Source organism: Carya illinoinensis, chromosome 10 (genome assembly GCF_018687715.1).
Source record: "Carya illinoinensis cultivar Pawnee chromosome 10, C.illinoinensisPawnee_v1, whole genome shotgun sequence".
NCBI lineage: Eukaryota > Viridiplantae > Streptophyta > Magnoliopsida > Fagales > Juglandaceae > Carya > Carya illinoinensis.
This window is the reverse complement of record NC_056761.1, coordinates 1,977,997-2,005,401: the sequence shown is the minus strand read 5'-3', so window position 1 is coordinate 2,005,401 and position 27,405 is coordinate 1,977,997. Positions and strand designations below refer to the sequence as shown.

Sequence of the window (27,405 nt, the reverse complement as noted above, 5' to 3'; positions counted from 1 at the left end):
CCAAACCCCAAACCACGCACACGTCCAGGCCGTTCTAGGCCCATAACTTTCGAATAAACATCATCTGATTTCCAAGTCATGGTTCCTCCAAACCCCATTTCTATAGGATTTGTGTCCTGTGTTAAAAGTTCCTCCATCTCAACCAGTAATAGACAATAAAAAATACACATTATTCTCCATCTTATAAATCCATTAAAATTAAAAAATAATAAATTTGAAAATAAGCATACCATTTTTTTTCTCATTTCATCGTTATAATGTGTGCCATCATTTTTCTTATGGGTCTTGACAAACAACTGGGCTCGACTTGGCAATGCCCCAGTTGATTTTTTTTGCTTTCAATATTTTAGATTAAACACATATATTGAAAACAAAGAATTAACAAATATTCAACAATAAATAAATATTAATTAAATAAATACCACATCATGGGCATATCTTGCTAAACTTTTCGATCCTCCGTTGTGAACAATCACCTGCTTCTTACGACAATCCTTGTTTTTATTACATTTTGACTACAACATCACAAAGATTATGAGAATTATGAAAATAACTAGTTGGTTGATTTTATAAATCTATAACAAAAATGTGCGCATTGTTACCATATATTCTGGATCGAACCAAAGATTGTCCAACTCTGCCAGTTGCTCTAAGTCCACCATATCGGGACTTGCCCTTGCCACAACCTGTGCTGCAGATGTGTCTTTTTCATTAAGTAACTTTTTGTTTAGCGCATACTTGTAGTCTTTCCATTTCTTCCCCAAGTCCTTTAGTATCCATTTTTTGAATACATCCAATTTGTCATCATGAACTTTAAACTTTCCCTACAGTCAAAATAAATTTACACAAGTGTGTGAGTAGCTTTCTAAAAACAAATTTCAAAATATACCTATTAATTAATAATAATGTTTTAATATGATTTTATAAAAAAGCATACATTTATAAGACCCCATGCTTCCTCCTTCACGATTTTAGGCACCGACCTCCAATCTTTGTAAATTATTAGAACCAACTTATTACTTCTCGCTATCAGACCACCAAACCTTACCACCTTTGAGTCTTGCTCTTTTATAGATTGACCAAGAAGATTGAGCTCCATTTCAATTTGCTCCCCTTCTAGAAGATGCCAAATGTAAGGAATCGAGTGCAATGGTCTCTTTACTCGATCACCATTACTATCTGCAAAAATGGATTTAGTTACATTGTTAGTATTTTGTAAATCGTCATTCATAGTTAAATAAATAATAAGTAAGAAAAACAGAAACATACCTACGATGACGACAAAGCGATCTCCAATGTCGAAACACGAGTCGACATTTTCTGCTTCTGAACTAGGTGCTATTGGTACAGATGTGCATGGCTCGGTCTCTCTGCTCATCTCCGTATGTGTGGATAGTTGTCCTCCCATTTGGCTAGATGTAGAAGGTTGGGTCTCTTGCTGTGAAGATAATGATGGCTGTGAAGGACAATCTATAGAAGGTGATGACTCCACCATCCTATTAACGGAAAGGGGTGGCTCATCGACAAAGGGTAATGAATGGGCCACCCTATCAGATTGTGTCTCACTATGGACAGCTTGTAGTCTTGTAGATTGTCTTCACAAGTGTGGTATGGTAGTCTTTGCCTTCTTTTTTGAACCCATTGTACCTATACAAAAAAAAAATGAAAAAAAAAATTGCATATATGCAAATCAATAGAAATAATAATATTTTGAGCATGATATGAGATAGATTTATGTGATAAGAGATATCATGTTTTTAAAAAAAAAAAAATTAAAGAGAGGGTAGTCACATGTCCATTAGTGACCCCTGCCCAAATTTATTAATAAACCATCACTTGTGGCGGAGGAATATCGTGGTAACAATCAAAGTACTTGGATTTTACAAAAATATAAAACAAAATTAAAAAACCCAAGTAACAACAAAACGCTATAGCAAAAACAGTAACACTAAACAGGCCTATATAAAAGAAAATTGATGTAAACAAGCCTATAGAAATATAAACGAAACCTCAACACTATTAGTGAGTTTCGATTGTCATTCCATCTATGTCATTTCACATCCACATAACATCGTCAATACCAGGTTCAATAGCTTCACTAATAGTGACCAGGTTCAATATTCATTGATGAAATATTCATCCTCATCGTCGTCAGTCACTTCCTTTTCACCAGTGTCATACATGTTTCTTGGTTTTGTCTTAACGATGACGACCCAATTTGGGCATCTTTCATCTGCCACATAAAATACTTGAGGTACTTGGGAAGATAAAACAAACGGATCATCAGTTATCCGACTACCAGTGTGTACTAGATGAGAAAAATTTACAATAGTAAAGCCAAACTCATCCTCTTGAAACCTCTACTCCGAGCAACATCTGCCCAATCACATTTGAATAACACATATCGAGACCCATCATAATACATAACCTCAATTATGCGAGTTAATTGGCCATACCAAATAGGGCCATCTTGATCAGTACACACACTAACACCACAATTATGAGTTTTCTTCCCATTTTCGTGATTCCTAGTGCGATATTTTGTGCCATTGATGACAATTCGCTTAAATTCTTTGGCAACTCACATGGGATCTTTAGAATGCATTACGACTTTATGGCCCAATTTGCTTCTTCCATTGTCATCCATTTTCATTACCTGAAAGGTTGGATTATTAGCATTGATTAAAATGACAAAAACTAGCTACAGAGGCATAATAAATTAATATTGTGATACAATATTGAATGGGGTGTAATCCATACATAGTCTTCGAACCAATTACAAAATTGGTCTTCGTGCCTCTTCTGTAGTTCATCATTCGATAAATGATTCCCATCAACTGTATTCCTCATTATTTCCAAGTGCATCCTATTATATGTTCACGACATCACAAATGTTTGTTACAATTACACAAATATAAATTAAATATAATTTAATTCGTACGTATCAAGCATTGCAACTCACATGCGGAATGGAGTGACGTCAGAGTTGAATAGAATATAGCGATGTGCTTGGGTCCATGACGTAAAATCGAGGCGAACGTCAGCAACTTTCCCTTTAGAATCATCCGGGTTTCTAGATGGTCTATTGAAAACCGTTCGAGCGGATTCTAAATAACGAGAACAAAATGCTAATAATTCCTCCAGCAAATATCCTTCAGCAATGGAACCTTCTGGCACAGCTTTATTACGCACAAGAAACTTAAGTCGGTGTAGGTACCTACCACATAAATCATTAGATGACTTTTATTATTTTTTAAAAAATATGTTCTTACTTTAATTAGATTTATGTGTTTTTAATTCAATAACTATAGCATACCTTTCAACGGGATACATCCATCGATAATGAACAGGTCCTCCAAGCTTACATTCTGCAACTAAATGTATAGTCAAGTGAACCATAATTCCCCTGAAGAATCCAGATAGCTCGATTAATGGTTCTATTACCTTCTTAGGTAATGACCCACGTAATGCAATTGGCAGGAGCTGTTGCATCAGTATATGGCAATCATGACTCTTTATACCCACTATAGTACGGTGTTGAAGCTTAACACAACGTGAAACATTTGAAGAATAACCGTCCGGTACTTTTACATTTTGTATAACCTTCAACAAGTCTTCTTTTTCTTTGTTACTCATTGTGAAAATAGCAGGAGGCAAATATATCTTGTTTGCATCTGTTATAACCGAATGAACTTGTGGTCTCAAACCCATCTCTTGTTAGTCCAGGCGTGCCTTTATGCCATCTTTTGATTTTGTATCAATATTTAACAGTGTGCCAACAATATTATCCACCACATTTTTTTCAATGTGCATCACATCAAGATTATGACGCAATAAATTATCTTTAGTAAGGTAAACTAAAGAAAATACTACATTTCTTCCTTGAGTGTTCCTTAACATTAGTCGACCCCACAATTCTTTTTCTTTTATGATTTGTTCTATTATTGCAATTTAAATCATCTAATTGTTCCAAGATTTCATCAGGTGTTGGCATAGTAGGTGAAGGATCAATTTCTCGTGTACCATCAAATGTTTTTGCCATCATCCTCCACCTACGATTACTTGGCAAGAATCGTTTATGCCCCATATAGGAAAACTTTTTTCCATGTTTCAGCCATCTAGATTGTGTGTTACCCATACAAATAGGACATGCTAAACGACCTTTCGTACTCCACCCAGACAAATCACCATACGTAGGAAAATCATTTATCATCCACATTAAAGCTACACGCATTGTAAAGATCTCTCTAGAGCAAATATCATAGGTTGATGCTCCAACCTCCCATAATTCCTTTAATTATGATATTAGAGGCTCTAAGTATACATCTATATTCATTGAAGGTGATGATGGTCCCGGTATAATCAACAATAGCATGAAACTTGATCATTTCGTGCACATCCAAGGAGGTAGATTGTAAGGTACCAACATAACTGGCCAAGTACTATAAGAAATGCTCATGTTTCCAAAAGGATTAAAGTCATCTACAGATAAACTGTTGCGCCTAAACTTTGACTCAAATTAATGAACCAAAAATTTAGTGCAGTTTTACCTGCAAGTATATAGGTGTTGTAGTACTTCATGGGATCGAATCCACAGGGATTGACTTTTGTGATAAAGAAAATACATTTAAACAATGAAAAGAAATTACTAAAAAAATGTGCGATCGAATATAAAATAAAATTACTGAGATGATGATTTTTGAAATAATTGAATAAAACTAAAATGATAAAATGAATTGATATGGAGAAAGACTAAGGTTTTGAGGATCCGTCTAATAATTTATAATATTGTTTCCGATCGATTTACTTCAATTAAACTAGAACAATGATTCCATTTAATTGGAAGATTTAACATTTAAGATCAAGAAAAAAAAGTCACTAATGATTGAGCATGAACGATTGATGATTAAAACATTCACAAATCTATTTGAATATCACAGGGATTCCTCAAGCATTCACTGTATTCAAAAATCACAATGAATCAAGATAAATATATAGATAATCAAAATATCCAATAATAAAATCCTTCAATCGATCAAGCTCACAAAATAAATTTTACGTTATCCGAAAATAATATTTAAATCATTAAACTTCACCTCTAACCTTAGTATGAAAATTTAGCCAACCATATTTATCACAAGTGCTATAGAAATCACATAAATATTCTCTATTAGAAAACTAAAATAGAATACAAGAAGTACTAGAAAATAACTTAGAAATAATAAAATCTGGAAACCCAGCCGAAAACCAACTCCCATAAACGTAAGACGTAAAAAAGAACAAAAGTAAAATGAAACAAGCTGCCGAACGAAAAGTCTGGACGAAAACTCCCCTTCACCGTTCAGTTGAAATCCATAGCAGAAAAGAACCAGCTTCTCACGTTCCCACCGACTGAACAATGTAAAATCAATCCAAATCCCAGACCGACACACACCTTCCCTCCAACCTTATGTCAACTCTCCTTTAAGATAATTAACCAATCAAACCAACCGACACATCCTCTTCTCTCCCCACCGTATGACTTCCTCCCAGAACAATTAATCCCCAGCCGATCGAACTTCACTCCTTTCCCTCTTCAAGCACCGACTTCCTGCAAAATATATATATATATATCAACCGACTCTCTCTCAACCGACCGACCTCCAATGAATCAAGCCTTTTCTTTCCCTTCTACGTACAACTACCTCCAAGAACCGACCGACTCTTTCTTCAATCAAAACTCAAGCACCGACCTTCACTCAAATCAATGGACCGACTCATCAACCCACCGATTTCTCCTTTCTTAAAACTCCCCTGTTCACTCTCCCTCTCCCACTTCAATTAATCGAGTAATAAATAGCCGAAAGGTCCCAGACCTCCAAGACGTCTACGTCTCTCATTTCACCCCACGTACCACCGACTTCTCTCCTTTCATAAAACTTGCACCGCCTTTCCCTTTTATTCAAACGTGGGATCACGTTTCAGCCAGCTCTTCTCTTTCTTCCAGACGTGGGATCACGTTTCAGCCAGCTCTTCAATAATTCATCGCTCCATGATATAAAGCACCAACTCTCTATTTTGTTCAATCATGAATCCAGCACCTAATCTGCTTTCCTTTCCCTCTCACGTCCCCACATTTCACTATGAAAATTAATTAAGTCCCAACCGAACCACTTCCCCTCAACTCCCCAACGTGTACTCCAACATGTAAAATTCAGATCTCCTAGACGTCTCTCCACTCCAACGTAAGGGAGTGGAGCCAGCCAAAATAATATTCCATAGCTCCTCCAGCTCCAACGTGAATATATCATCCAATCAAGTCCACTTTACCTGCACCAACTGACATCTAATATTTGATTATGCTTGAATATAGGGGTGGGCAGCGGGTGCCCGCCACCCGCTGCACCGCACCGTTCGCCCCGCCCCCGCCTGGGTGGGGCGGGGGATCCGCCCCTCACAGGCCGGGGGCGGGGCACCCCGCCCCGTAAGAAAGGGAACTGCGGAGGCGGGGGACGGAGGGGGCTCAACCCCGCTCTGTAAATCCCCCGCCCCGCCCCTGCATATATAAGGACCCAATTCTCTCGACCACCCTGCGTCCGAGTACGCGTCGAAATTATCCCCTTTCATCTTTCGCTTGCTTAGCCTTCAACCTCTTGATCAGAATCTCCAAATCGTTGACGATTTTGGGACTCGATTGCGCCCACGCCGAGGTCCTCTGCTTCTTTTGGGACTCGATTGCGCGCTCATCCGCTATGGAAGACGAGGACGCTCCAGACGAGGACTCCAGAAGGTCAAGCCCTTCTCGCCGTCGATGAACTCGCCGTATGTCCTAAAAACCTCGTCGAGAATGGCGTTGATTTGCTCTTCACTGAACTTAACCCTAGGGTTCACCGCCACGACGAGAGCCTCCATTTCGTCCCTGTTGAGACCTCCGTCTCGATTCGCGGAGGGCGGACGGCTAGAGGTCCACCCCCGCACCCCCGTCAGCGGACGGGGTACCCCGCCCCCGCATGGACGGGGGCGGAGTCCGGAGAGAAAATCCCATCCCCCGTTCATGCGGGGGCGGGGGGCGGAGAAGGGGTGGCCCCGCCCCGTAGGGGGCGGGTAGCACCCCTACTTGAATATAATATCTGTTGCCTTTTTCTCATAAATGTCCAACATTCACCACTAGCCAGCCTCTTTTTCCTTTCCGTAAACATCCAAATCCATTTTCTTCTGCTTTTCGTAAATTCTGAAAATCCAGGCATGCTTTCCTCCTTTTTCTTCCGTCAATCCTGCTACATTCTATTTTTCTTTTCAATGTATGTGCCTCCACTTGATTTCAACTCCCTTTTTAGAATTTGACGTTGCATGTGTTTGTCTGCCGCAAACCATTTTCTTCACCGCGTGCATCTATAAACAACCACCGAAAAGTCATCTTGTCTTGGATTCCATGTGAATTTTATTTAAATTGAAAATAAGTTGATAAAAATAACACTCAAACATAAATTAAAATGAAAAAATAGATTATCAAAAATATGTTATATATGTGAGGAAATATTGCCCAATTAAATCATAGTTGTAAAATTAAGCATAAACATGATATCAATCAATTAAAAATCACAACTCGTATTTATGCTTATTAACTATTTTTCCATCTAAAACCAATAATAATGTCACGAAGAATTTAAAATACATTGGTTTTAAATAGCTAAAATATGCAATATTTCAGCTCAATCATAAACCAAGCCTAACATTGCGGGGGTCAGAGGCAAAATCATCATGTTGTGTATCAAACGTCTTCCAGGCCATGCCATCTGTTGGATGCCTTAATATCCCATCATTTGTGCGGCCCATAACATGCCATTTTATTTGTGAAGAAGTCTTCGATGACATAAAAAGCCTTTGCAACCTTGTTTTCAACGGAAACCACCTTAATATTTTCGCTAGACTTCTTTTACCTTTTTTAGACCTATCATCCATAGACTCTTTTTGCTTCCACTTTGATGCTCCACATACCACGAATGTTTCCAGATTCTCATTGTCCTTCCAAAATAACATACAACCATTGGGACATGCTAAGATCTTCTCGTATCCAAGACCTAACTCATTCATATACTTCTTTGCCTCGCACGCATTTTTAGGCAATGATGCTCTTGGTGGGAGCAACTCATTCACAAATTCAAGCAATTTTGTGAATATGCTATTACTCAATCCACCCAAACACTTCATATTCCAGAGACGTACGATATCACTAAACTTAGTATGTTTTGTGCACCCTTCATATAATGGCTCATCAACATCTTTCAACATATTGTAAAATTTATTAACTCTTTCACTAGAATCTTGTCGATTTTCATTTTGCAGTCCAGCCTCTCCAGCATCCACACCTATTTCAGGCCCACCCTCCACTATTTCAGAATCAAACATGGGAAAAACGTCATGTAACATGGTTGTCATCCCACTAGAGCCTTCATTTATTTGCTCATTATTATTTTGGGCATCAATAGTATGGTAAGATGCCCCCCTATTCTCTCCCCATGAGCATGCCAAATGGTGTAACCTAATCAAATGATCATATACCATGTTGGGGATGAACATCTTACGTAATCCACATTTTCTACAGGGGCAACAAATCGACGAATTTGTATCACAATTCTCGCACGCAAACTTCAAAAACTCATTGACACCATCGACATACTCTTTTGTATGTCGAGGTTTTTTCATCCAACTTTTGTCCATAGCTTAACTATATTTTAAATATGAAAACAGAAACCTATGAGAATGCAAGATCATCAATAACTTAAAACATAGTATGGAAAATAATTTAATTGTATGAGTAAAGCAAAATAAAGTTTAAATTTGCATATAATGAGAAGCATAAATTTGCATATAACCAGTGTATGGAGGGTTATGCTAAGAAACCAACTTCAAGAATAAACAAGCCAATAATGTAGAAAAGCCAACAATAAATCTTAACACTATTACAACCACAAGAATAAACAAGCCAATAATGCTTACGGTGATAATTTAAGCCTAGGATGTTAAAATAACCTATTTTAATTCTTCAAGAACCTAAATTCCCAAAACTCTAAATTACCATAATTTTCTGGTAATTTTAGCAGAAGGAGAAATATGATATCCTTTAATTTTAATTCTATATAAATTACCTTCAATTAGTTCCTCCATAAGGAGAAATATGATATCCTTTATTTTTTTAAAAGTTAACTATGTATATATGTGTGTGTTTGGCCCCTTAAAGCTAAAGTTTTAATTCCGTCTAAAACTCTTTAGCTCGAATCGAAACTTACAAAATTAATAATAAAAATAAAAATAAAAAACTCTTTGGCCCTCTAGAAAAATATAAATGTATTATCCTAATTCCTTAAAATGTGAAAAGGCTCTTCTAACTACTCCATCTAAAATCTTTGAATCTCCACAAAAATAAGAAAAATAAAGGTTAATTATTATTTTATGAAATCCGAAAACAATTTTCTCTAAGAGCCAAGAAATAATATTTTTATATATATGCATAAATAAATATGTGACCCCAAAAATTCCAAAAATATGAATATATATAATTAAAGTCAAGAATTTTGGCCTCTCACCATACGCAAATATATTTGTATGTTGGTATGACAGTTCGGAAACAAGTAGAGTGCATGATGTATAGTTATGATGTAAAATAGATCTGATAGTGGTAAAACAAGACCATGCAAATATATTTTTTATGCAGACCTGTAGGAACCTATTGCAGAATTCCATCTCCACTTAGACAGCACTCAAATTTGTCAAAGATAGAATCATTTTCATATAAATCACACAACTAATCAAAGCAAAGAAATAAAATAAATTGTGTTCCATGATAAATGCATCAGATCTGTTTTACATCATAAGTATAGTTAGTGATGACCGAAAAATACTTGAGATACAGAGAGAGAGAGAGAGAGAGAGAGAGAGAGAGAGAGAGAGAGGTGAGAGAGGACCTACACACCGAGTATGACGGGGAGTTACGGACTGGGGTCACCCAAGGCAGCGTTCAAAGGTGGGAGCCTGTCCTCCGGCGTCTACTGTTGTCAGAGGCGTCGTTGGCAGCAGTAGCAACCAGCGGGCAAAACGCTTCAGGGTAGTGCATTTTGAGTCAAAAAGCTCTATTTTTGGGCAGCAAAACAGAGCATCATGTGTTGGTCATTCCTACTTGCAGGTGGCTGCCGTGCGTTCACAAATGGAGGGTAGATGCTAGAAGGAACAATATGTTCTGATGACGTGCAAGAGAAAATATAAAGAGAGGAACCGAAAGGAGTGGAGTCAAGGAGAAACTGAGAGGAGAAGAAGAACACTAAAACGTCAACTAGGGGTCTTTCGGGCATGAGAGGCTGATGACGTGCAAGAGAAAATATAAATAGAGGATTGAAAACAAAACCTTAGAAAGTGAGGGAAAAGAGAGATGACCAAAGGCAAGCCGTGTAAAACGGTCGTGATTGAAGCGTGCATGCATGACAAATGGACGAGCATTGCGAAAACGTGGAGTATTAAACAGGATCTCATGGGCTTGGTTATTAATCGTAGAAGGTTTCGACTATTTTTTCTTGAGTTTTGGATTTCAATATTACTTCTAAAAATAATACAAATTGTCCCGCTAATTTCTTTGACCCAAGAAAAATATTTTGCTCAAATAAAAAATATTTAAAGATTTTAACTTACTTAGCAAGCCCAAAAAATAAAATCGGTATCTGCAGAACAAAAATTTGGGTCCAAAGTCCATTAGAAAGATATTCATTATTCTCAAGTGGGCCTATCTCCTTGTCACTCATTGCAAGTTCATCAGAAGATTCATTAGACTCCTCTCTAATAGCATTGAGGGCTATGGACTTGTTTTTCTTATCCACAAGAAGAGTATGTTCATAGGTTTGTAAGGAACCCACCAACTCTTCAATCCTCATGTTGTCCAAGTCTTTGCTTTCTTCTATCGCAGTGACTTTGGGACGAAACCTCGCAGGAAGAGATCTAAGGACTTTTCTCACAATTCTGTTCTCAGGAATTCTATCCCCTAAATTAAAACGAGAATTGACGATATCATTAAGTTTGCCATAGAGGCCATCAAATGTTTCATCATCCCTCATCCTAAGTCTTTCAAAGTTGGTGGTCAGCATTTGAAATTTAGAATTCTTTACAGTCTTGGTACCTTCATGGGTAACCTCAAGAATTTCCTATGCCTCTTTGCAATTTTCACACATGGAGATTCTCTTGAACTCCTCCTGGGACATGGCCATGAACATCGTATCCAAGCCTTTGCTATTCCAACTACACTCGTTGACTTCATCTCTAAAGTAATTTTCCACACTCTTGGGGGTTTGAACTCCCTCAATGAATGCCACCGGTTGTTTCCATCCCTTTGTTATGGAAACCCACACTCGTTCATCCACAGACTTCAAGAAATCTCTCATTCGAACTTTCCAATACGCATAGTTGTTTCCATAAAAAAAAATGGTGGAGATGTGAGTGATTGAGACTTATCCATTTAATCCACTACAGTAGGATCACACTCAGGATCTGAATCCTAGCAGAGTGGACCCGCTCTGATACCAATTGAAAAATTAGTTGTTCTACCAATCACTACGCCTAGAGGGGGGGTGAATAGGTGTAATCCAATTTTTTATGGTCTTTTGAAAATTAGTCAAACAAATAGTTAATAAATGAATTAAATAACACAAATAATTAACACATGATTTTGATCACGGAGTGGAAACTCATTTGAAGAACATTTTCAAAATCTAAAACCATTCCGGGTGTAAGACACCACCTCAAATCCACTATAGAAACTTTAGTTCATTAAAATCAATTTAGAGACACTCACAAAACCTTTGTAGTAGCTAAACTTGACTTGCAACACCACGAGTGACCCACTCGATCTCTACACGCATGTAGTGTCGGAACTCCGACCTTTTTATAGCTTCCCATGAGAACCTCTCGATCTCTGCATCAACAGCAGCTCCGGACTCTTCCAGCCAATGAACGTGTCCACTTCAATGGACTCACATGAAGTTTGATCTTGAGTGTGGTGTGGTGGAGATGTGTTTATCCAAGAGAGAATCAACCAAATGGGGGAGAGGTTGCTCTAACAAGTTCTTGGAGGCCCTTAGGGTTTTTGTTCTGATTCTCCACCCTTAGAACAAAAGAGAGCCTGTTCTATTTATAGTCCCAAATAAAGGAGGCACTCAAAATCCTAAATTTTAAGTGATCTAAAACATTGGCTCGAGCGATGGTCAAGCGACACATTCTGTCTGAGTTCGCTCGATCGCAGTGTTGAGCGAGGGTTGAGTGTTCCACTCTGCCTGAGTTTGCTCGAGCGCCATATTGAGCAAGGGTCGAGCGACCCAATCTGCTCGACTTCGCTCGAGCGCCATATTGAGCAAGGGTCCAGCGACCCAATCTCTTTGGCTTGACCAATTATGAGCACACTTCAATCCTTTTCAAGGTATATCGCTTCAACACTTGTTACAACACTATTTTACACAGATTTTCACAAGAATATGCCAATCAACTCATTTTTCCCTTAAAAATGTTCTTTTCCGACTAATTTTATGCCTTTTCCGGCTACTTTATGTCACTGGAAAAAGCCATATTTCCAGCTACAGACAGCTTTGTTGTTGGGCAAATCTCTTCCTTTATCCTTATTTGTTTTTCTACTTTTATTTTTTATCTTTTTGATGGAACACTTAAATTAAGAAGTACAACATTTCACTTAAAAAAGACACTCCAAAAGATTGGGCAAAAATATTAAAATCGAAGTGAAACTACATTTCTTGGTAGGAAAAAAGAAAATATGGAACCAGCTGCACACAAAATATGATTAGCAAGTCCTATTGAACATGACTTTCTTGATTCAACTTCATTCAAAAGATGGCTCTAGCTGGAGATAGCAACTTGGGGCTTGGGCTGCTGCTAATATTTTAGAAATCATGTGCATGGTTGGCCTAGATTCTGGAAGGTCATTTAAGCATTCAGTAGCAATCTCTGCAACCCTTATGAGCTCGGCCTCAACTTGGGGCGTTGGAAGTGAAAGGCGTTGGTCCAACACATCTTTCAGTTGAATACCCATCTCAATTGATGGAGGAGATGACTTAACTGAGGAGATTAAATCACCCGGATGCTTTCCCATTATCACTTCTAGTGCCAACACACCAAAGCTATATACATCACATTTTTCAGTTATCTTCATTGTATAAGCAAGTTCTGCGAAGGTAGAAAAAGAACAAAATTGAACTCTTATTCACTACTTCAATGTTAATCTTAGAACAACAGGACAATGAAATAAATTACCTGGTGCTATGTATCCATATGTGCCTGCAAGAGAAGTCCAATTGGATGAATCTAGCTTTAAAATTTTAGCAGTACCAAAATCTGAAACATGGGCCTCGTGTTGAGAATCCAACAAGATGTTGTTACTTTTGATATCCCGATGAATTACTGGTGGTGAGCAATCATGGTGCATGTAAGACAACGCATAAGCCACACCTTTGACAATATTCAACCTCTTACTCCACTGCAATTCTTTAGCATCTTCTTCAATCTCCAACATTCTTGCCAAACTACCCATTTCCAAATATTCGTAAATCAAAAGTGAATGTCGAGCATGTGAACAGAAGCCATGAAGTTTGACAATATTTCGATGTCGTATTTCTGTTAATGCCTTTATCTCATTTAAGAATGCCTTTTGGGATCTATTATCATCGTCAAGTAGTTGGTGGAGTTTCTTCACAGCTACCATATCACCTGATGACAATTTTGCTTTATATGTTCTTCCATATGCTCCCTCCCCAATGCAATATATATCATTGAATGCTTCGGTTGCTCTCATGATCTCTTCATACATTTTTCTTCCATCGAAAGTGCTTGACACAAAAAGAGATCCTCCTTCATCCTTGTCACTTTGTTCTAAACGGGGATGTTGATCTTTCTTTCTTCTTTGCAAAATGAGAAGAACTTGGAAGAAAACGAACAAAACCAAAAGTGATCCCAAAAGAGGGAAAATGATTACGAACACGGTTTTGTGGCGGCCATTTTTTGATAAATTTTTGCATGGGGGCAGCCCTTTAATGTTACCGCACAATCCCTTATTACCTTGCAAGGACTCCAAGGGAGCATCTAAAAATGCTTTACTATTGGGAATGAGGCCGTGTAACTCATTATAGGATATGTCAACATGCAATAAGCCATGCATTTCTTGAAAGGTAGTCGGAATAACGCCAGAAAGATGATTGTGAGAGAGATTGAGCACCTCCAAGCTTTGCATTCTGTTGCTTTCTGACGGTATCTCTCCAGTTAAAGAGTTATAGCTTAAATCTAGTTTCGAGAGCTGAAATAAGCTTATAAGGGAGATAGGAATTTCTTCACTGAAATTGTTATGGCTTAAATTCAAGTGGTTCAATCTTAAGAAGTCGTTCCCAAGATTATGTGGAAGTGACTCGCACAATTTGTTCGAGGATATGTCTAGGAATTCGAGATTGGTCAATGAATTGAATTCTATAGGTATAGCACCAGAGAGATGATTTCCATTCAACCACAGCCTCTCTAGAGAAGTCAACTTTCCAAGTTCCTTTGGAATTGGCCCATCTATATGATTTAAAGAAACATCAAGCACATGTAGTTGAATCCAGTTTCCAATCTCGGGTGGTATGATACCACTAATGTTGTTCCCACTCATTTTGAGGGTCCCTAATTTTAGACATTGTCCCCAATTACTTGAGATCTTTCCATAAAAGTTATTGTGGCTTAGGTCTATGATGATCAAGTTTGGATAGGCACCAAAGACTTGAGATATATCTCCAGTGAGTTGGTTTCCATTCAAGAAGACTCTCTTTAAGCTTGTGCAATTTTTTAGGCTTTGCGGAACTCGACCTTTGAAACTATTGTTGGATATTGAAAAATTCTGAAGTGAGCCACCATGACAAATACTTTCGGGCAAGGAGCCGGTAAATTGATTTCTGCTAAGTTGCAAACTTCCCATATTCATGGAACCTCCAATTCCTTGTGGGATGGGACCAGAAAGTCGGTTATCACGAAGAAACAAATATTGTAAATTGCTCAAATTAGCAAATGAACTGGGAATAGGACCTTGAAGTTGGTTTTCATGAAGCATAAGATTTGTTAGAAAATTTAGGCGACCTAGTTCTTCAGGAATGAAGCCAGAAAGTTTATTACCCCAAAGAGACAGAATGGTAAGATTTCTCAAATTGCCCAAAGAAATAGGGATGTGACCTTCTAGATGGTTTTGGGAAAGATCAAGCATGACTAGAGAATTTAGGAGACCTAGTTCTTCAGGAATGGAGCCAGAAAGTTTATTACCCCAAAGATACAGAAGGGTAAGATTTCTCAAATTTCCTAAAGAAGTAGGGATGGGACCTTCTAAACTGTTTTTGGAAAGTGCAAGGCTGGTTAGAGAATTTAGGCAACCTAGTTCTTCAGGAATGGAGCCAGAAAGTTGATTTTGGTAGAGATCTAGAAATGTAAGATTTCTCAAATTTCCTAAAGAAGTCGGGATGGGACCTTCTAAACTGTTTTGGGCAAGAGAAAGGCTGGTTAGAGAATTTAGGCAACCTAGATTTTCAGGAATGGAGCCAGAAAGTTTATTACCCGAAAGATACAGAAGGGTAAGATTTCTCAAATTTCCTAAAGAAGTAGGGATGAGACCTTCAAAATGGTTTTGGGAAAGATTAAGGCTGGTTAGAGAATTTAGCCGACCTAGTTCTTCAGGGATGGAGCCAGAAAGTTTATTTTTCCAAAGACGTAGAATGGTAAGATTTTTCAAATTTCCTAAAGAAGTAGGGATGAGACCTTCTAAACTGTTTTGGGAAAGAGAAAGGTTGGTTAGAGAATTGAGGTGACCAAGTTCTTCAGGAATGGAGCCAGAAAGTTGATTTTGGTAGAGATCTAGAAAGGTAAGATTTCTCAAATTTCCTAAAGAAGTCGGGATGGGACCTTCTAAACTGTTTTGGGCAAGAGAAAGGCTGGTTAGAGAATTTAGGCAACCTAGTTCTTCAGGAATGGAGCCAGAAAGTTTATTACCCCAAAGATACAGAAGGGTAAGATTTCTCAAATTTCCTAAAGAAGTAGGGATGGGACCTTCTAAACTGTTTTTGGAAAGAGTAAGGCTGGTTAGAGAATTTAGGCAACCTAGTTCTTCAGGAATGGAGCCAGAAAGTTGATTTTGGTAGAGATCTAGAAATGTAAGATTTCTCAAATTTCCTAAAGAAGTCGGGATGGGACCTTCTAAACTGTTTTGGGCAAGAGAAAGGCTGGTTAGAGAATTTAGGCAACCTAGGTTTTCAGGAATGGAGCCAGAAAGTTTATTACCCGAAAGATACAGAAGGGTAAGATTTCTCAAATTTCCTAAAGAAGTAGGGATGAGACCTTCAAAATGGTTTTGGGAAAGATTAAGGCTGGTTAGAGAATTTAGCCGACCTAGTTCTTCAGGGATGGAGCCAGAAAGTTTATTTTTCCAAAGACGTAGAATGGTAAGATTTTTCAATTTCCTAAAGAAGTAGGGATGGGACCTTCTAAACTGTTTTGGGAAAGAGAAAGGTTGGTTAGAGAATTGAGGTGACCAAGTTCTTCAGGAATGGAGCCAGAAAGTTGATTTTGATAGAGATCTAGAAAGGTAAGATTTCTCAAATTTCCTATAGAAGTCGGGATGGGACCTTCTAAACTGTTTTGGGCAAGAGAAAGGCTGGTTAGAGAATTTAGGCAACCTAGTTCTTCAGGAATGGAGCCAGAAAGTTTATTACCCCAAAGATACAGAAGGGTAAGATTTCTCAAATTTCCTAAAGAAGTAGGGATGGGACCTTCTAAACTGTTTTTGGAAAGAGTAAGGCTGGTTAGAGAATTTAGGCAACCTAGTTCTTCAGGAATGGAGCCAGAAAGTTGATTTTGGTAGAGATCTAGAAATGTAAGATTTCTCAAATTTCCTAAAGAAGTCGGGATGGGACCTTCTAAACTGTTTTGGGCAAGAGAAAGGCTGGTTAGAGAATTTAGGCAACCTAGGTTTTCAGGAATGGAGCCAGAAAGTTTATTACCCGAAAGATACAGAAGGGTAAGATTTCTCAAATTTCCTAAAGAAGTAGGGATGAGACCTTCAAAATGGTTTTGGGAAAGATTAAGGCTGGTTAGAGAATTTAGCCGACCTAGTTCTTCAGGGATGGAGCCAGAAAGTTTATTTTTCCAAAGACGTAGAATGGTAAGATTTTTCAAATTTCCTAAAGAAGTAGGGATGGGACCTTCTAAACTGTTTTGGGAAAGAGAAAGGTTGGTTAGAGAATTGAGGTGACCAAGTTCTTCAGGAATGGAGCCAGAAAGTTGATTTTGATAGAGATCTAGAAAGGTAAGATTTCTCAAATTTCCTATAGAAGTCGGGATGGGACCTTCTAAACTGTTTTGGGCAAGAGAAAGGCTGGTTAGAGAATTTAGGCAACCTAGTTCTTCAGGAATGGAGCCAGAAAGTTTATTACCCCAAAGATACAGAAGGGTAAGATTTCTCAAATTTCCTAAAGAAGTAGGGATGGGACCTTCTAAACTGTTTTTGGAAAGAGTAAGGCTGGTTAGAGAATTTAGGCAACCTAGTTCTTCAGGAATGGAGCCAGAAAGTTGATTTTGGTAGAGATCTAGAAATGTAAGATTTCTCAAATTTCCTAAAGAAGTCGGGATGGGACCTTCTAAACTGTTTTGGGCAAGAGAAAGGCTGGTTAGAGAATTTAGGCAACCTAGGTTTTCAGGAATGGAGCCAGAAAGTTTATTACCCGAAAGATACAGAAGGGTAAGATTTCTCAAATTTCCTAAAGAAGTAGGGATGAGACCTTCAAAATGGTTTTGGGAAAGATTAAGGCTGGTTAGAGAATTTAGCCGACCTAGTTCTTCAGGGATGGAGCCAGAAAGTTTATTTTTCCAAAGACGTAGAATGGTAAGATTTTTCAAATTTCCTAAAGAAGTAGGGATGGGACCTTCTAAACTGTTTTGGGAAAGAGAAAGGTTGGTTAGAGAATTGAGGTGACCAAGTTCTTCAGGAATGGAGCCAGAAAGTTGATTTTGGTAGAGATCTAGAAAGGTAAGATTTCTCAAATTTCCTAAGGAAGTCGGGATGGGACCTTCTAAACTGTTTTGGGCAAGAGAAAGGCTGGTTAGAGAATTTAGGCAACCTAATTCTTCAGGAATGGAGCCAGAAAGTTTATTACCCCAAAGATACAGAAGGGTAAGATTTCTCAAATTTCCTAAAGAAGTAGGGATGGGACCTTCTAAACTGTTTTTGGAAAGAGCAAGGCTGGTTAGAGAATTTAGGCAACCTAGTTCTTCAGGAATGGAGCCAGAAAGTTGATTTTGGTAGAGATCTAGAAATGTAAGATTTCTCAAATTTCCTAAAGAAGTCGGGATGGGACCTTCTAAACTGTTTTGGGCAAGAGCAAGGCTGGATAGAGAATTTAGCCGACCTAGTTCTTCAGGGATGGAGCCAGAAAGTTTATTTTTCCAAAGACGTAGAATGGTAAGATTTCTCAAATTTTCCAAAGAAGAAGGGATGTGACCTTCTAAACGGTTTTTGAAAAGTTGAAGCCAGGCTAGAGAGCTTAGGTGGCCTATTTCTGGTGGGATTTTTCCTGACAGTAGGTTGACAGACAAATCAAGATAGATGAGTTTAGATAGGTCGCTAATTTGAGGCGGAATGTTCCCAAATAAAGTGTTCATAGAGAGATCAAGATACTCGAGATTTGGAAAAGACAAAAAAGAAAATCCATGAAGTGTACCTTGTAAGCCAGAGCTAGTAAGGTTCATTCTGACAACACTTCCAGCAGGATTGCAAGAAATACCAAACCAAGTACAAAGATCCATACTGTAGTTTGAATTTGCAGAAGCATTGGGAAGAGAAGTCCATGAACGTAGGCGAGATTGAGTTTGGTTTGAAAGGGTATTTTTCCATTTGAGAAGAGCAATAACTTCTTCAGCAGAAGCCGAATTAGCATTTGATGATAAAACCACATGATGAACAAACAGGAACAAGGAGAGTAGGGTGCAAACTTTCTTGAAGGTTGATGTTGCCATTCTTATGTCGTGTAGAGTTTATTAGTTAATAGCGTTATTTATAACCACCACCTGAACTTTGCCTATCTCTTTCCCTTTATTCTATTTTCCATAGGACTTTATGCAACCGAATCAAACTTGAAAAGTCTTTTGGATTCTCATGTTAGGTAAGGATCTCACTCGTTAAAAGCAAGGGCCTTTATTTACGTATGTATTACTCACTCTGCCGTGTGTGCCCCTTCTACACTTCTACTTTCCTAATAGTGAGTCAAGCTTTGTCTTTATTTTGTAGGCCATCGAAGTCTTCGCCTAGTTTCTTTTGGGTTAAATGAATTAAAAAGATAATAGTACTCTACTGCATATAATTAGGGGGTGATATATCGGTGCACTTAAACAAATATTGATGTTTGCGTGCTAATGTTATCTCATCCTAAAAGATAAGACCGGCTATAAAATGTTCTCTGAAAGCAATTAACAAAGTAATAACAAATTGACTTGCTGAATCCTATTTGAGGTCGTCCATTAGTAAAATATAAAAAAAGGTACCATATAAAATAATTGACAATGGAAAGCTGCTAATGGTGTAGGGACTGATACCTTTTTTTATTTTTTTAAATTTGCTTTTTCCTCTCTTACAATCAGTCTGGCTCGAAAAAAGGTGGATTGAAAACGAGGTATGAATGCAAAACTTAGTGTGATGTGGGGTTTTCGGAAAGTTTAAAAAGAAGGTGTATAATAGATGTAATGAAAAAGACCATGGGGTTGGATGTCGTCGTGTGGGAGCTGGGATTAGTAAAGGTAACCAGCTTTAAGCATCCTTATATTTTTATTTTAATGCTTTAATTTCGTTTTTTTCATATTAAATTTAGAAAGAAAAAATGCCATCTGAGAATGCCCATGTTTTTTCAGGGAACAGCACAAGCACCGTCCAATTTGGCTACAAGTTTACAGCCCCGCACATAGAAAAGTAACCGAGTCCTCTGTCCAAAAACTTCGCCATTTATTTTTGGCTTCGGCAGCACAAATCTCTTTCTTTTTTCGTCTTTTTTTTTTCTTTCTTTTTTTAATCTTTTCAATGGATCGAGCACCTTTTCTTTTGACATTTTTCGATTGAACACTTGAGTTAAGAAGTACACAACATTTCACTTAAAAACGCCACTCCAGAAGATTGGACTGAGATATTAAAATCGATTGAAACCACATTTAGATGCTTTCTAGTAAAAAATAAAATATTGAAATAATTAGCAAGTATTGTCCTAATTAGCAAGTCTTCTTGAAATGATTTTCTTGGTGCAACTTCATTTGACAGATGACCCTAGGAGACTGCAGTTCGAGCTGCTGCTAATACTTCAAAAATCATGTGCATAGTTGGCCAAGATTGCGGAAGGACATTTAAGCATTCAGTAGTAATCTCTGCAACCCTTATGAGCTCGGCCTCAACTTGGGGCGATGGAAATTGAAGGCGTTGGTCCAACACATCTTTAAGTTGAATGCCCATCTCAACTCATGGATTAGATGACTTAACAAAGGAGATAAAATCACCCGGATATTTCCCATTATCGCTTCTAATGCCAACACACCAAAGCTATATACATCACATTTCTCGGTTATCTACATTATACAAGCAAGTTTTGCCAAGGAAAAAATAAAAATAAAAAATAAAATTCAACACTTGCGCACGCCTTCAATGTTATCTCAGAAAAAAATGACAATGAAATATATTATCTGGTGCTATACATCCCTATCTGCCTTCAAAGGAAGTCCAATTAGATGAATCTAGTTCTAGAATCTTAGCAGTGCCAAAGTCTGAAACATGGGTCTCGTATTGAGAATCCAACAAGATGCTGTACTTACTTTTGATATCCCGATGAATTATTGGCGGTGAGCAATCATGGTGCATGTAAGACAAGGCTTTGCATTTATGATTGTACAAATTATGACTTTGCATTTGCATAATCCATTGCTCTTAGGTAAGGATCTCACTCGTTATAAGCAAGGACTTTTATTTACGCATGTGTTACTCACTCTGCCGTGTGTGCCCCTTCTACACTTCTACTTTCCTAATAGTGAGTCAAGCTTTGTCTTTATTTGTCGGCCATCGAAGTCTTCGCCTATTTCTTTTGGGTTAAATGAATTAAAAAGATAGCAGTACTGATCTACTACATATAATTAGATGAGAGCCGCTATACATAATATACTAATGCTACTTCACTTCTCCAGTACATGGATGGGATCTTTTTATTTCCTCAGTTTGATACTTATTCTAGGTGGCGTTTTTAGTGAATTGACGTTCTACTGTATCATGACGGTATGAGATCCACTTTATTTCATAATTTGAAAGAGAAGGAATGAAAATTGAAATAAAAAATGCAACTTACTGAACGGTTATTTCTTTTTATGATAAGTTTAACTGGAAGTTTGTTGTTTTTGTAATGGAATTTTCTTTTCTCAATTTTATATGGATTGATCTTGTTGATCGGTACTGGACAAAAATGATACTAAAAGTTCATCTGCAACGAAGTTTAGGGACTAACACGTTTTGGTTTACCTAGTGGCTTTTCTTGAACTAGTTGCAATTGCTGCAAATTGCATTTATGTAACTAATATCCCCAGAAATTTTATTTTGGCGTACAAATAGTAATACAGCGATTATTAATATATTATTCTGAATTTTATTGTCTGATTCATAATGGATGTACCCAATCCACACAGAAAGAAATGAAGAAAAAATCTGGAAATTTTTTATTCAAGCCTGCCATCATGTTGTTGTCAATTCTATGCTAATTTTGTTGTGTCTGTATGATGTTACTGATTATTCTGTGGAAAGCCATTTAATTAATAGGTTGAATTTTATGAGTGACTTCCACGTGATCAAGAGATATACAGACTAAAGGTCAGTAATAGGTTGAATTTTATGTATTGTAACCTTTTCACGTGATCAAGAGATATACAAACTAAAGGTCAGTAATTACTTCTCCATTGTTTGTTTAGTAAATTAACCTGTCTAAGTGTATATGTATCTTCTCCACAACTGTAGAGGGAAATTGAAAATGGGGGAAAGCATCTTTGTTATGTAGTTTATGGCTCACTGCCACCGGAGACTCGAACTAGACTGTATGCCTTCCTCTCTGCATCTTAAAAGCTCTATCTTGTCTATCAATACCTATGCCTAGTTCATTGCAACAGATGTATTCTGGAAATTGATGTCACTTGCATTTCCTTTTTTTTTTTTTTAATTCTATTTTTCTTCTACTGTTATGAATTTCAAAAAAGATATCCCTGATGTGTATTATGCGTTTACCATATAATATCAATCTATATATATTATCTCTCACTTCTCTGTTGATATTTTTTTTAATCTCATGTGATTTGAATGTTCTTTAGGTCCACAGATAACAATGTTCAATGATGCAAGCAGTGACTTTGATGTTCTTGTGGCTAGTGATGCCATTGGGATGGGTCTCAATCTGAATATTTCCAGTATCATATTTTCAACTATGAAGAAGTTTGATGGTTTTGAAATGCGGGATCTTACTGTACCTGAAATCAAGCAAATTGCAGGTTGCAAGTAAACCTGTTAAATTTTTATTAGGATAAAGTTCATATTGATGTGAGGTTAACTGAAGATTTATTGTTTGTTAAATACTATGAGCACAGATCATTGAGGAGGAATATAACTGCGCTTACATATAAGAATTCCAATTCATGTGGCAGTTGAAGTTTTGAATTTGCAAGGACTGGCGTATGATGTGTTTGTGACTCTGGGTTTGAGAAGTCCAACAATAACAGAGGTGGTTCTGATTGGCCCTTTATAGTTTGAGAAGATTGTGTTTATAGTTTATATGTTTTGTATAGTCCTTTATTTTCTAAAATTCTTTCATTGGTATATATTAAACTTCAAGTGGAAGCGGTGTTCTTGTAAGGCACATTGAAATATAAACTGGATTTGTATTTTTCATGTAGCATGTTTAATACCTTATTTTTTTTGTTTTATCATAGGCTATTTCCAATTTTCTGGTGACTAAGAGTCGCCGGAAATTATTTTTCCTTGCAATAATATTTCCGGTGATCAAATAGGAACAAGGAGAATAGAGTGCATACTTTCTTAAAGGTTGATGTTGCCATCCTTATGTCGTGTAGCGTTTATTAGTTAATAGCATTTTTGATAATCACCACTAGGGGTGTGCAAAATTCTGAAGTGCTTGATTCCGGCCGACTTCCGCTCCGATTCCGACTCCGACGGAATCGGAGGGTTCGGAAGTCGGAGTCGGAATCGGAATCGGTAAACCACAGGTTCCGAATTCCGATTCCGATTCCGACTTTAAAAAAAAAAAAACAAATGCAAAACAACGCCGTTTTGCATCTGGTTTTTGTCGACCTGTAACATTGAACGGCGTCGTTCCATTTAAATGAGAACGACACCGTTTGAACTTTGAGTCACGGCTTAATGGCCTCCGACCCTGCGCGAGGGCCATAACCCATTTCTCACTCGGAGTCCTCGACCATTTGACCTGACTCAACCATTTCTCCCACTCTCCCCTCACGCTCACGGCTCACTGACCTCAGCTGCCACAGCCCCCCATCATACACCAGTCGGCCGTAAATTGGCGTCAGGTCATCGTCGCCGAGTCGCCGCAGTACCACCACTTGGAACCAAGATAATACAAGAGGTAAATATATATTTTTGCATTGTGTATTTACTCCAAATTTTTGAGCCGGATGTATTTGATAATTGGAAATTGGAAATTGGATGTTCTGTTTTCTACGTTGGCCGTGAATGTATTGAGGAGGATGATGATCTTTTTCAGCCGGTGTGTTAGTTGGATGGAGTTTGAAGGCCACGGCCTACGTGTTTGTGGAAATGTCACAAAGAAATGTCACAAATAACCCTCACAAATAACCCTTCCGATCACCTCCCAGCTGAATCCAATGTTGTTGACTAGAAACTCTTCTTTGTATTGGTGCATTGAGCCATTTTCTTTCACTTTGTCTATGCTGCAATTCAAGGCTATATTTGGTGATAATAAGTTAATAACATAAGAGTATACTTTAAGTCAATGTCCTAATCGATTGCAACATACTATACATATTTTAGTGGTGAAACGCACAGCTATTTCTCCTAACCTACTAGATCAACCGAAACATCCAGTGCCCACAAAAAATACATATGCAAACCTAGCTAGAAGCAGCAGTAGATACAAGGAAATCATGAACAATACATGAAAGTAAGATGTTGACTCATATGATACAGGCTTCTTATCTTGAAGGAATATGACGTTGTATAAATACCAAACTAGGGTAATGACACGCACTCCATGTGTTTTACTGTGATTCCTAATATCCCTTGTTTGGTGTTTTAAATTACTTCAATCTAGCCTGACAAACTACCACCTGCATGGCCCAAAGGAACCATGGACTAGCCAAATCCTTTAGGACACTAGGCAAAAAAGCAGAGGGTGCTGTTTCACACTTTCAAATTATGCCAAGAAATTGGCATAGGTCAAGCATCACGGTATACAGTGATGCGAGATTGTATGAAAATGCATTTGAACGAGAAGGCTGAGATGAGACAAATGTTTGTGACGACCGGACAGAGAGTCTCATTTACGACTGACACATGGACGTCTATACAGAATGTTTCATACATGTGTATTACAGCACACTACATAGACAGTTCATGGACTTTAAGAAAACGGATTATTGGATTCAAAGAAATAAATGATCATAAGGGTGCATCAATTGGGGCAGCGATGGATGATTGCTTGAAAGATTGGGGAATTCAGAAGGTTTTATGCATTACAGTTGACAATGCCAGTGCTAATAATACTGCAATTGAATGGTTCAAGCGAAATACGAGAGTGAGAGATGATGTCATCCGGGACCATGAGTTTATCCATATTCATTGTTGTGCTCACATAATCAACCTGATTGTGACTGAGGGGTTAAAAGAAGTTGACGATTCCATTACAAAAGTCCGCAACATTGTGCGGTATGTGAGGGCTTCCCCGCAAAGGCTGAAAAAATTCAGGGCAATAGAAGAACAACTTGGGATAAAACATTCTCGGACGCTGTGCTTGGACGTTCCCACTCGATGGAACTCTACATACATGATGTTGGATGTGGCACAGAGGTACCAAAAAGTGTTTGAGCGGATGGAGGTGGAAGATGAGGGTCTGCGGTATGCTTTGCTGGAGCCTGCAGGAAAGGGGCTCGGTCCGCCGGACACACATGATTGGACGAGTGTAGGATTCTTTGTCACATTTTTGCAGATTTTTTATGATATTACAATGAAAATATCTGGATCCGCATACACGACTGCAAACTTGTGGTTCAGTCAGATCTCGACACTACACCACCACTTGGAAGATGGTTGCGATGACCCTAGCGGACTATTATCTGGTATGGCTCAGAGGATGTTGTCCAAATATAATAAATATTGGGGGCAAATTGAGAAGATAAATAGATTACTCTTTGTAGCTGTGATCCTTGACCCCTGAATCAAGTTGGCCGTGATAGAATATTGGGCAAATTCCGTCCTCGGGGCAATGAAGGTTGCATCGTTTATTACAGCGCTAAAAACTGATCTCGATGACTTGTACAACCACTACAAAAATAGTGGACAACCTTCATCTTCAGCGGGTACCTCACACGTGACTCCGACACCTCCCTCTGATGACTTTAGCCCGACTGACACATTGCCTCGACGCCGTAGGAATTACGACATCATGAACGAGTATCATCAGCTCGTTGCATCGAAGAATATTATGGGGTGTACTTCAGAGGTTGAACGGTATTTTATGGAAGAGGTCGAGGCACCTAGTCCTGCATTTGAGATATGCATTTGGTGGAAGGCTAATTCCATCAAGTATCCAATCATTTCCCATATTGCCCGAGATGTGCTAGCCATTCCTATTACGACGGTTGCATCTGAGTCGGCGTTTAGCACTGGAGGTCGAGTTTTGGATGCTTTCCGGAGTTCTTTGTCACCATCAACCGTGGAGGCCCTCGTTTGCACACAGAACTGGATCAGTGATACACCCCTTGGACTAGATAGCATTGGCATTGATGATGAGAGCTATAGGCTTGAAGATGGTAACCTTATTTTACTTGTTTTTTTATTATTGATTATTTTAATTTTTTTTATGATTTCGGAAATTTATTTAATTTATATTTTTTTATCATTTCACAGATGTAATTGTGAACCCCAGTATAGTTACCGATGAATGATGGAGTATGGATAAAGATAAGTTGATGTCAGAATTAACTTAATCTTTATTGGTATTAATGGTAATTAAATTTTACTTTTATTGTGTTCAATTTTCTATATCAATATTTAGTTATATTTATTGATTGAATACTTTTTTATCTTAATTTCAGGCACTTCAAATGACCAAGTACGATGCTGCAAAGTGCAAATGATGTTTTTTTATTTTGGTTGAATCAAAATGTTTATTCTTATGGACTGTTTAATCAAACTTTGAAATAGGCTGTTATTCCTATTATTAATTGTTTAGGACTTTCTAATTTATGTATAATAATTAATTATGCAGTCTAACCTGCTCAAATATATTTGACCTTTTGCATTGAAAATATTGTCCATAATACTCGTTATACCAGGAAAATTAATTAATTCATTAATTAATTATACGCTTTAACATGATTGAAAATATTGTCCATAATACTCGTTATACCAGGAAAATTAATTAATTCATTAATTAATTATACGCTTTAACGTGTTCAAGCTTTTATATAATTTTCAAGCTTTGAAAATAAGGATAAAATAAATTTTTTTTTTTTAAAAAAGATAAAACGTATCAAGTTGGCCGAGTCGGAATTAAAGTCGGAAGTCGGAATTCTGGCCCCGATCGGAAATCCGACTACCGACAGTAATCGGAATTCCGAATTCCGTTCGGGATTCGAAATTCGGAATTTCAAACGGAATCGAACTCCGATTCTTCTTGGAATCGACTCCAACAAAAGTCGGAGTCAGAATGAGAGCACAGCCCTAATCACCACCTGCTCGTTGCCTCTCTCTATCCATTTCCTCACTCTGCCGTGTGCCCCTTCTACACCTCTACTTTCCTAAAAGTGTAGTCAAGCTTTGTCTCTATTTTGTCGGTCATCGAAGTCCTCGCCTAGTTTCTTTTGGGTTAAATGAATTAAAAAGATAACAGTACTCTACTTTCCTAAAAACAAATGTTGATGTTTGCATGATAACGTCATCTCATCCTAATAGATAAGAGCGGCTATAAAGTATTATCTAAAAGCAATTAATAAAGTAATAACAGATTCACTTGCCGAATCCTATTTGAAGTCTCCAGAGTCCATTAGTAAAATATAAGAAAATGTATTATATAAAAATAATATATTTGTTGTAAAATA

The 27,405-nt window shown here is 37.8% G+C and overlaps 2 protein-coding genes across 2 annotated transcripts; both read right to left on the bottom strand.

Annotated features, from left to right (window-relative positions):
- Nucleotides 1-7,695: 7,695 nt before the first annotated feature.
- LOC122279492 lies at nucleotides 7,696-8,700 on the bottom strand. Its single transcript, XM_043090176.1, has one exon. The coding sequence runs from the start codon at nucleotides 8,698-8,700 to the stop codon at nucleotides 7,696-7,698; it is 1,005 nt and encodes a 334-aa protein (XP_042946110.1).
- Nucleotides 8,701-12,475: 3,775 nt separating this feature from the next.
- Nucleotides 12,476-19,076, bottom strand: LOC122278825 (probable leucine-rich repeat receptor-like protein kinase At1g35710). The gene is made up of 3 exons (XM_043089031.1): nucleotides 18,750-19,076; nucleotides 13,282-14,988; nucleotides 12,476-13,194 (listed from the first exon to the last, which is right to left on the bottom strand). Exons 1-3 carry the CDS (start codon nucleotides 19,042-19,044, stop codon nucleotides 12,851-12,853), a joined length of 2,346 nt encoding a protein of 781 aa, XP_042944965.1. The 5' UTR covers nucleotides 19,045-19,076; the 3' UTR covers nucleotides 12,476-12,850.
- Between the last annotated feature and the right edge of the window lie 8,329 nt (nucleotides 19,077-27,405).

Bases quoted from the DNA above. Each gene is read 5' to 3' on its own strand.
- LOC122279492 (XM_043090176.1), bottom strand. From the start codon at position 8,700: ATGGACAAAAGTTGGATGAAAAAACCTCGACATACAAAAGAGTATGTC.
- LOC122278825 (XM_043089031.1), bottom strand. From the start codon at position 19,044: ATGGCAACATCAACCTTCAAGAAAGTTTGCACCCTACTCTCCTTGTTC. The intron at 14,989-18,749 runs GTACACTTCATG...CCATCCCACAAG, and splicing joins TACTAGCTCTGGCTTACAAG to GAATTGGAGGTTCCATGAAT. The intron at 13,195-13,281 runs GTAATTTATTTC...CTACCTTCGCAG, and splicing joins ATATGGATACATAGCACCAG to AACTTGCTTATACAATGAAG.